Consider the following 11,435-nt stretch of genomic DNA (forward strand, 5'->3'; position numbering starts at 1 on the left):
CAGCCGTCGGGGGCGCCCCAGCGGAGCGCTAACCTAGCGTGACCATCCCAGCCTTGCGTCGCCCCTCTCACCCCTATGCCCATGTGCTGCAAGGAGCCGCCCCTTCCGGACCTGCGCCCGTGCGCTGCAAGGAGCCGCCGCCAGGGACGCCACGGTGGAGCGCTAGCCGGGCGCCACAGTTCAGCTCCGCCCCTCCTGACCCTACGCCTGCGCTGCTGGTCAGAGGAAGAGATAAGACAGAGGGAGAGGAAGAAGAAAGGTTTGAGTCATTGAGCGAGCGGCAAAAAAAAAAGAGCGCGGAAGCATCTGGCGCGCGTGGCTCGGGGGAATGGGGAAGACCGCGCATCGCGAAAATATACGAGGCGAGGGAGCGTTTTTTGCGTTGCTAACCTTTTGGGGATGTTTTGGGTGGACTGTTGGACTTTATTTTTTTCTCTTTTGGGGACGTTTTGGGTGGACTGTTGAACTTTATTTTTTTCTCTTTTTTTCCTTAAAAAGGTATCAGGGTAAGATTAGCAACCTTTTGAGGTTGCTCTTAGCGATGGCCTTAAAAATACTCAAGAAGCGGCTTCCGAGGCAACCCGAAAGCTACAGTAACTGAAGCTACAGTACCCACTCATATTCGTAGGAGCGGGTCGTATTTTGAGCCACCCCGACGTAGTGACTTTCTTGTAAAAATCTTGCGCACCAGACGGGCGTAGCCTGCACGAGATCACATAAGGAAGACACGGTTAACATTTGGTTTAAAAGCTGTAGCACCAGATATTTACAGAGGACATCATTCAGTGCTAGGCAACTTGCCTAGCTCTAAGAGGTTCAGCGTTGATTTGTGTTCCAGCACATTATAGCCGAGCACTTATGTACAGATGTCAATTCTCATTTCTCTGATGGGAAATTACCAATAACCGACATCCTACATAGAAATAGACAGTTTTCAGGATGCTAGGAGTTTCTGAGCGGATGCCAAATCAAATGCCATACTTAGGCATCCTTTTTGGCGTCAGAAATGTCCTTCAGGTCACGCTCACTCTCTTCCGACCTTCCATGGGTTGCTTCCTCTAGCATCGTCTTGTTCTGTTTTGAGACAGCCTCCAGGTTCTTCTTGAGCCTTCGAATTTCTTTGACATAGTTGTGGAGCCGGTCGATGACTAGAGCAAGGAATAATGAGTATCCTGAAAGAATGTGAAGCTGCCAATTAGAATTTGTCCATGAAACTTCAAAATTGCATTATGGTCCATAGAACATATATATTGTGCTTGGCCTACATGTCCAATTGCTATCTGAGTGAATTCACTCATTGCTGACCGCGATTGTTGAAAATTATCACCACTAGCAATTTATTTTATTTTTACATATTGGAAGGGAGTATAAATCCTACAGTTTAATCTGAATTAAATATAACAGCTGATATTAGTGGAATTATATGGACTAAGATCAAGGAAGAAAGACATTCAGGGATAAACTTGCAAATTTCTAGGTACCAAGCATCCAAGGCACAGAATGAATTCAAACATCCCTTTGGTTGCTTTATGGAAGCACAAATACCATTGCATTAGTTTTTTTCCTTGAACAATGTTAAACAAGTTCCATATGAGAATGCACCGATTTAAGGGTTGAATGACTTAAGGAATACAATGTGCAAAAAATAACAAACTTAAAGATGATTAAAAAAGATTACATATAATGCATTAAATCGTTTTTTAGCCTCCATCATTTACTCCCCCTTATTTTAGCAGGCGCCAATCTTCTTCATCTGGCTGCATTGCATCGATATGAATCAAATAATCCATTGGGTGTACGTTCTGAGATGGATAAAATTGCTTCATTTTTATGTTATACTAAGGACAGGTAACCCCAAGCCTCATTACTTCCAAAGTGCAAAAGAATTCTAAGAACAAATATCATAATAATATGCACAACACATTCTGATACTGCACGATTGCAGCTACTCGTTTCACATTTAAGGCTTGGGACCCAATCATACTGGGATCCTTCAAGTGCTTTGCATCTCAAACAAACATGTTGTGTTTAAAGTTATTTGGGATCAACCTCAACTTAAATGGAGAAACAACTATATAATTGGCAAAATCCATGATATGCATTGCAGAATAAGAATATAAGATATAGATGTAGCAAAAGGTATATGTTCAGTTTTCTGAAAAAAAAACATCGATATAAGGGGAGAGATATCCATGATCTACATTGCACGTAAGGTCAAGAAAAGGCCCCCCCGACACTAATGAGACATAGTGCAGGAAAGAGAAAATGAGACACCAAAAGAAAGGTTACTGTGTTTGTATTAAGTAGACTGCTTTTGCATATCCTATTCCAGAACATAATGGAATTGATGTCCGTAAAAGGGTACAGTATCATTGAAATGTGTCCAGCGCAAAAGACTGGTTCTACCAATTATTTATACACACATACTCCCCCATACACAATTGGAGGGGAATATGAAACACTCCATGTGAAAATCTTCTGAATTTAACTTCTACCATATGGAAGTGTTTGATTTTCTTTGGTGCAACTATTCATAGAACAATGCATTGAACATTATGAAAGCATACTAAAGATACAGAACAGGGTTTATAATGGTGAAGTAAAAAAGGATGGTACATGTGACAACCACATTTTGTTGGTGTTTCATCATGATATAATAAACATTACATCCTAAAAATCCTGTTTGGGTAGGACTGATATCCATAGCCTCATAGATTAGTTCCGATTTGAATGAAATTATAAAATTTCCTGGAGCAAAAGCCTCATCCAAACAGGGGACAAGTCTAATAAAACAGAGTTTACCCTGAGCTCAATAATCAATCTACACCACTGGGTGCAATCTGCAAAGTGAAATCTAGGGACATCATAAATGAAATTTTTGATATACATCATCCCAGTATGTAGCCGTGTTATTGCTAAACTGTTATTTCAGAATAAAATCCTATGCTCCTGTATTGTACAACGAGATCGATTCATCCGTTCCCCTAATCCCTCCCTACATATGCGAAGCCTCAGCAACACACACCGCCGCGAAATTTAAGATGATGGACCAAATTAAACCGAGGAGACTAAGGGAATTCGAGAACGGATCGAGAAACCGCGCGTGCGTACCCATGAGCGAGGCCTCGAGGAGGTGGCGCGCGAGGAGGACCTGGTCGGTGGGGGTGAGCCCCACGACCCCGGCACCGTCGAGCTCCCCCTCGGCGCGGCCGCGGATCTGGGCCATGCTGTGGAGGCTGGATGCGAGCACGACGAGGACAGTGGCCGCCACGGTACGCACCATGACGGGCCCGCGCCCCCGCTTGAGGCGGTCGAGCGCGAGCACGGCCAGCTTCCGCAGCGGCGTCTTGAAGAGCAGCGTCGCCGCCACCGCGGCCTCCGCCGCGAGCACCGTGAAGAGGAGCTGGATCATCGCGCCGGGCCGTCGGCGGAGGGAAAAGACGAGGAGGAGCCGAGGAGGCAGGGGTTTGGCTTTGGCCGGGGTTTGTTGGATCGAGGGGTTCGTTCCCCTCCCTTTTCGTGACGCCTGTCGCCGGAGCGGTGCCTTTACCGCGTGGTGGGTTTTTGGAATCTGGAAGGGCAGAGGGGTTACTGCGAAAGCGAGCAGGAGAACAAGAATGCCGTTGGATTGATGGTCAAGGACGGCGTGCTGGAGCGGTATTCTTCTTCGTAGTAGACGGTTTTGTTTCCGGGTTGTTTGGTTCCACGGACTAAGGGGGTGTTTGGGAGGGGGTGCTAATTTTAGTCACTTTTAGCCCCTAGTGCTCCCAAACACCTAGGCTAAAATGGATCATAATCCATTAGCCCCTCAAGGGGTGCTAAAATCGACTAGAAACGCTAAAAGTGGTCCCCCTCGTCCATTTTTCCACCGGTACCCCGCACCCCTTCTCTCTCCTCCCACTCTCGCACGCGCGTCGCCACTCCCGTTCCTCATCCACTCCCGTCTGGATCTCGCACCTCCGCCGCTCCCTTCCCTCACCGTGCCCCCTCCGCCGACGCGCCTCCGTCGCTCCCTTCCCTCACTGCGCCCCCTCCACCGACGGGCCTCCGCCGTCCTCTCCCTTCCACTAACCGTCGCCCTCCTTTTCTTCCACACCCCACCGCCTTCCTTGCGTCGCCACCCCACCTCCGTCCGTCCCTCCCCACCACGCGCAGCGGCATCGTCCCCACCCCACGCCGCTCCAGATCCAGATCCAGAAACCCCACTCGCGCGTCGTCATGGACAGCCACGGCGACGACCCCTTCTCACAGCCGGATTCGCCCTTCCCCTCCAGCGCCTTCGACCTTTTCTCCCAGGCGGATTCGTACCAAGGGCCACGATCCGGGATGCAGGCCTTGGATCTGAACTCGCAGGTCGACGAGTTCCCTGCCTTCACCTCATACGTCGACATCCTCCGGGGTGAGGACGGCGGAGTTGCTCGAGCGGGCGGTGCTCGCACCCTCGAGCGGAGGCAGCAGAGGAGGAGGCGGCACGAGAGGTGGCGGCGTAGGGGGGAGGAAGGTTCGTGGCACTGGGGGAGCAGAGGATGCGGCGCCGGGAGAAGCAGAGGTGGCGGCGCAATCCGTGGCGGTGGCAGTGGCTGTAGCAGAGGTGGTGGGCATGATAGAGTCGGAGTGTCCGATCTTTCGGTGAGTGGAGATAAATTCGACTTGGTGGAAGTAGACCCTCACGATCCGACTACGACGAGCGAACCCGAAGCGCCAATGCAATCGCTGAACCAACTTCCTGTGGTTACCAACCTTGCTAGCGCAAGATCAGCCTGATCACGAAGATCAATTCCTGTCCGCAATCGAAGAACGAACAAGAAAAAGAGGCGAGCAATCTAAATATCACTCGAAGGTGGAGTTCTGAATCACACAAGGACAGCGCGTATTTGCGCGTGTTCGAGAGTAGCTAAAGCTAGATGTAAAACAAAACTCAAGTCGTAAACAAAAGGGACTTCGACTAAATAAAGGGAGCGCAGCCCCTGGAGTCCGGAGGGGTCGCGCGCGCCCAACCCTAGGCGCCCCACCTGGGCTGCCCTGTTGGGCCATCTTCTTATTCCGCTGCGCCTTCGTTCCTTAACACCATGATGAAGTTTCATTCTCTCGCACGGGCCCGAGTGATTGGCCCAACTGGATGATTAACTGTAGGCGCCTGAGGTGGAGGAGCAACTGGAGGCGCCTGAGGTGCTGCTGGTGTAGATGTACTCGTGGTGTCCTCATCATCCTCCCCTTCTTGAACTGAAGTCGTCCTCGACGGCAACTCCTCATCTTCGCCCAATACGGTTTCAAATCTGCAACATTAAAACTCGTGGAAACACCAAACTCCGCAGGCAGGTCAAGGATATAAGCATTATCATTAATCTTAGTTAGCACTTTCAAAGGACCAGCAGCACGTGGCATCAATTTAGAACGACGTAAAGTAGGAAAATGATCCTTTCTCAAATGCAACCAAACCAAATCACCCGGTGCAAAAGTAACATGTTTCTCCCTTTACTACCCGCAACCTGATATTTATCATTAGCAGCAGCAATGTTTTGTTGAGTTTGCTCATGCAAGCTAATCATTTGATCAACATGTGCAGCGGCATCTATGTGTGGGGAGTCCTCGGCATCAAGTGTAAACAAATCAATAGGCGCCCGAGGAATATAACCATAAACAACCTGAAAGGAACACATCTTTGTAGAAGAATGCGTTGCATGATTATAAGCAAACTCAACATGAGGCAAGCAATCTTCCCAACGTTTCAAGTGTTTATCTAAAACAACCCTAAGCATGGTGGACAAGGTTCGATTAACCACCTCAGTTTGTCCATCAGTCTGAGGGTGACAAGTGGTGCTAAACAGCAATTTAGTTCCCATTTTATTCCACAGTGATCTCCAAAAATGACTGAGAAACTTAGCATCACGATCAGAGACTATTGTATTTGGAATACCATGCAAACGAATAATCTCACGAAAGAACAATTCAGCAACATTGCTAGCATCATCAGTCTTATGACAAGGTATAAAATGAGCCATTTTGGAGAAACGATCAACAACCACAAAAATACTGTCCCTCCCCTTCTTAGTTCTAGGCAATCCCAAAACAAAGTCCATAGAAATATCAAGCCAAGGGGAAGTAGGAACAGGCAAAGGCATGTACAAACCATGGTTGTTCAATCGTGACTTAGCTTTCTGGCAACTAGTGCAGCGTGCAACAAGGCGCTCAACATCAACGCGCATCTGGGGCCAAAAGAAGTGGGCAGCTAGCACTTCATGCGTCTTGTAGACGCCAAAGTACCCCATGAGACCACCTCCATGCACTTCCTGTAACAACAAACGACGAACCGAGCTAGCTGGAACACACACCTTGTTAGCGCGAAACAGGAACCCGTCCTGTATGTGAAATTTGCCCCATGGTTTGCCATGAATACAATGGGCGAAAGCATCTTTAAAATCAGCATCGTCCACATATTGATCCTTCACAGTTTGCAAGCCAAAGATTTTAAAATCTAACTGTGACAGCATGGTATAGCGACGAGACAAAGCATCAGCAATGACATTTTCCTTCCCGCTCTTGTGTTTAATAATGTAAGGGAAAGACTCAATGAATTCTACCCATTTAGCATGACGACGGTTCAGGTTTGTTTGGGTACGAATATGTTTTAAAGCCTCATGATCAGAATGAATTATAAACTCGCGATGCCAAAGATAGTGCTGCCAAGTATGCAAAGTACGCACTAAAGCATAAAGCTCCTTATCATAAGTAGAATAATTCAAGCTAGCACCACTTAATTTCTCGCTAAAGTAAGCAACCGGTTTTCCTTCTTGTAACAAAACAGCACCTAGCCCAATACCGCTAGCATCGCATTCAAGCTCAAACACTTGAGTAAAATCAGGCAACTACAAGAGAGGAGCATTGGTTAACTTATCTTTCAAGGTGTTGAACGCAACCTCTTGCGAATCACTCCAAGCAAAGGGAACATCCTTCTTTGTAAGCTCATGTAGAGGTGCTGTAATGGAGCTAAAATCACGAACAAACCGGCGGTAGAAACCTGCAAGGCCAAGGAAGCTTCGAATTTGTGTGACCGTCATCGGTGTAGGCCACGCCCGAATGGCATCGATCTTGCTGCTATCCACCTCAATGCCCTGTGGAGTAACAACATAGCCAAGAAACGAGACACGTTGTGTGCAAAACATGCATTTTTCGAGGTTAGCAAATAAATGGGCCGCACGCAACGCATCAAAAACAGCACGCAAATGATCTAAATGCTCTTCCATAGACTTGTTGTAAATGAGGATATCATCAAAATAGACAACTACAAACAATCCTATGAAGGGTCTCAGAACTTCATTCATCAAACGCATAAATGTGCTGGGAGCATTTGTCAAACCAAACGGCATAACCAACCATTCATATAACCCAAATTTTGTTTTAAAAGTCGTTTTCCATTCATCACCCAATTTCATGCGAATCTGATGGTAGCCACTACGCAAATCAATCTTAGTGAAAATAATGGCACCACTAAGCTCATCTAGCATATCATCAAGGCGTGGTATAGGGTATCGGTAGCGAATGGTAATGTTATTAATAGCACGACAGTCTACACACATACGCCATGAGCCATCTTTCTTTGGAACAAGTAACACGGGAACGGAGCAAGGGCTAAGAGACTCACGAATATAACCCTTGTCAAGCAACTCCTGTACCTGGCGCTGGATTTCCTTCGTCTCATCCGGATTTGTACGGTACGGTGCGCGGTTCGGAAGCTGTGCGCCGGAAATGAGGTCGATCTGGTGCTCAATGCCACGAAGTGGTGGGAGTCCCGGTGGCAAATCTTTTGGAAAGACATCAGCGTACTCCTGCAAAATGTTAGCAACCGCAGGGGGAATATCCAAAGATGGTGCATCATCAAGTGAAACGAGCACACTAGAGCATATAAGGGCATAGCATGGCGAAGGAGCATCACGTAACTCATCAAAATCAGCACGTGTAGTAAGCAAAACAGGAGCATTCAACTTGATTTCAGAATTAACAGACGTCGATGGTTCAAGTTGTTTAGGAGTTTTAGCAGCTCTAGCAAGATCATCTTTAAGAATTTGTTCAGGTGTCATTGGATGTATAATTATTTTCTGACCCTTAAACATGAAAGAATAGTGATTTGAACGACCATGATGCAAGCTATCAGTATCATATTGCCAAGGTCGCCCAATTCAACAAGTGGCCAAAGTTGAGGGACCATTGGAAGACATTTGTCGAATACAAGATGAGCGAAGACGGTGCGAATAAGGTTCACACCAACGTTGCAAATGCTGGCAAGAAGAAGTACCATCATCGTCTAGGGCGAGGTGGTTACAGCACTATAATTCCCAGATGGCGCAAGATGGAACAAGACCTGATCGATCAGGGTATCGTACTAGCAACTCTTGAATGGCCCAATTGATCGAAAAATTGGTATTACGCTCATGGAGGCAACCTGAGCCAAGAGGATGGGACACTGATCTTCACTGAGACAATATGCCAGAAGGCCGAAAGGCTTATCAAGAACATTGAAGATACTAAGGCTGGGAGGTTGAAGGTGGACTGAGAGAATGATGAGCTCACATTGGCCCTCGGGAATCCCGAGCACCCAGGATGTTGCTGAGGGTACGGGGTCGTTCTTTGGAAGTTCGCTTTCTGAGGCGACATCGACTCGTACATAAGCCGCAAGCGAAGAAAGGAACAGCAAGAGGAGAGCTGTCAGCGCATGTTAGAATCCAAAGTGTATTCACAAGAAGTAAGAATGCAAGAGGAAATCAATTGTCGAGTGGCCCTAGCAGTTGCAGAGTTGGCCCAATCTGGAGCACTGCTGGATCCAAACGTCGCCAGCCCTTCTCAACGTCTCAGCAGCAGCTGTGCTTCCACAGGGGTCCTCGATCCGCAGACGCCAAGATTACCCTTGGACGAGCAATGGTTCCCTATGGATGTCATCACCCAATGCACCTCATGTGAGCTGCATAAACCGATCGGCAACATCACCATTAAGGTATAGTTATACATAATATTTATGCAATCTTCTCAATTCATCCACGCCTCAGGAGTTTAATAACTTCTTTATTTCTGCTATATGTACAAGTGGCGTACAGGAGTGCCTTACCAATCCTATCAGGGCAGATAAGCCATGGCATGGAGATTCCACCTGGCTACACCAACGTTGGCCTAGAGCAGCTCATTGATAGCGAATATGAAGGACTAGAGCTCGACCTCCCGGGAGGTGATAGGGAAAGGACCCTAGGAGATGCGCTTCACGGGATCATTCTATGGTGCAAACTCTACATCATCATCCCTGGCACGAAGGCATCACCACTCCCCGTAGATCGCCAGCAGCGACCATCTCCTCAAAGCCCAAGACCGTCATCTCCACCACAGCCTGCTCTAGGACTGTCATCTCTAGCACAACCTGCTCCAGGACTGTCGTCACCATCGAGACCGTTGCTTCCCTCCATCTCCAGCACATCCTGGTGGTGCGAGCGATGATGACAACAACACCCCTCCCCGATCACCGTCGCCGAGACTAAGAGCCGCATCGAGAAAGGAACCTGCAGCACCACTTAAGAAGTCACGACCACTGCCTCCCAAGCCAAGACAGAGAAAGAAGAAAACAAAGGAGCCTGAATTGAATCCTGAGGAATGTAGGGAGGCAATGACTCATGAAGAACGCTGGGCCCAAACAAAAGCAGAATGCAAAGAGTGGTTCAAGAAAATGGCCAAAGAAAGAAAAGCAAAGGTGATGGAGCCACCGCTAGTAGATTGAGGACAATTAAATTTTTTTTATAAAGATGTTAGAAGCAGCCAAGAAGACGCTACTACCACTATCAAACTACGACCAGGTGTTAGTCAAGGCTGATGAGAGGCAAAAAAGGAAAGGAAAGTCGTCTTCAAGGGGTATACACCCCACCTCAGCCATCTACCAGAAAAACATGCTCAAAAGATAGCAGCAATACCCTTGGATCAACAAGAACAAGTAGTGAAATTCATCCAAGAAATAGGAATGTCCCTTTCTAAATGTCTAGGGCAAAGTGAGCTGCCAGCAGCACAACCAGTTGAACCGAAATGGACCTTTGAGCTAGGCAAGTCTCTGGTAAGGCCTGAGTTGGTACAGAAGCTATCAACAAAGATGTACAAATTCCATGAATGGTACATGAAGCAGTCCGCCATTGACAGGGAAATGTTCGACCTTAAGGTAAAATTGATAGACTTTTTCGGCGAAGGCGAGAAAGTCCTATGACTGGAATTCAAGGATATATACGAAGTGTACCATCATGATGCCCTTCACATCTCTCTCATCAGCGCCTGGGCTCTGTAAGTGTCCATTTATCTATATGTAAATTTTGGCTCATATCATTATTTTTTGTGCATGCGTCGCTCTCCTAACTTCATATTCCATTTTATGTAGGATGCTAATTCAGATGTGTCGATGAGAAGTGTACTTCCATGTTGGCTTCATGGATCCATCCCTAGTTAACCAAGACCAGATATGGGATTTTCTAGAGAAAATGTTGATGGAAGTATACAATTTTCTGGACAAACAAAATTACAAGGAATACATACTAGTTCCACATACTAGTTCCATACAACTTCAAGTAAGTGTGTGTATACCATCTATTTTCATTTCCTTTTTCCTTACCAGATTAATGTTAGTTAGCTCTAATATGAACATTTATGTACGCAGTTTCCACTAGATCCTCCTAATAATTGAGCCTGATAGAAGCCACATCACTATCTTCGATTTGTTGAGGAAACCACGGAAGGAGTACCAAGATATTCAAGGCATGCTATGTTGGGCTACGAGGTAGGCTACACTAGTGTAAATCAAAATTTTCTACCACGTAAACCAGGAAAACTGCCATATATGGATCACGGGATTACCACTCGACGCACTGGTGCGGAAGATGTAGAATTGCGTCGGGGCAGCGAAGTCGATCAGCATAGTCGAACACGTAGCTGATCACGTCGATGTCGAGCAGCTCCTCAGCAGCTCATCCACGTGCATCAAGATCGTCCTCGTGCCGCGGCTCATCGTCGGCTCGTCATGGCTCATCGTGGCTCGTCGGTGGCTCGTCCAAGTGCTGCAGGTGCAACACCTCCAAGGTATCCACACGTGCAGGGAGGAAGCGTCGCAAGCCAGACTGCTAGGTCTGTGAGTTGCAACAGGGCGAGGGCATGGGAGGCGCGGTAGATGTGTTTCGGCCAAAGGGATAAAACCGTAGGGCGCCCCACCCCTCTATTTATAGAGGTTCCTGATGGACCTCTAGGTCCGAGGCCCATTAGTACTTCTAAACATGATCCAACTCGGATCATATCCAAATTGGGCTTCCAGCCCCTTAAGTGTGTGACCCTATGGGTTCGAACACGTATAAACATGGCCTGAGTACTTCTACTCGGCCCAATAGTCGGTAGCGGGCTCTAGCAAGATGTGCCAACTCCTATAT

The 11,435-nt window shown here is 47.3% G+C and overlaps 1 protein-coding gene across 1 annotated transcript; it reads right to left on the reverse strand.

The window, feature by feature from the left end:
* Positions 1-717: 717 nt before the first annotated feature.
* Positions 718-3,595, reverse strand: LOC117851443 (uncharacterized). The gene is made up of 2 exons (XM_034733260.2): positions 3,112-3,595; positions 718-1,172 (listed from the first exon to the last, which is right to left on the reverse strand). Exons 1-2 carry the CDS (start codon positions 3,410-3,412, stop codon positions 982-984), a joined length of 492 nt encoding a protein of 163 aa, XP_034589151.1. The 5' UTR covers positions 3,413-3,595; the 3' UTR covers positions 718-981.
* Positions 3,596-11,435: the final 7,840 nt, after the last annotated feature.

This window comes from Setaria viridis, chromosome 4 (genome assembly GCF_005286985.2).
Source record: "Setaria viridis chromosome 4, Setaria_viridis_v4.0, whole genome shotgun sequence".
Lineage (NCBI taxonomy): Eukaryota > Viridiplantae > Streptophyta > Magnoliopsida > Poales > Poaceae > Setaria > Setaria viridis.

Bases quoted from the DNA above. Each gene is read 5' to 3' on its own strand.
- LOC117851443 (XM_034733260.2), bottom strand. From the start codon at position 3,412: ATGATCCAGCTCCTCTTCACGGTGCTCGCGGCGGAGGCCGCGGTGGCG. The intron at 1,173-3,111 runs GTACGCACGCGC...ACATTCTTTCAG, and splicing joins CCTCGAGGCCTCGCTCATGG to GATACTCATTATTCCTTGCT.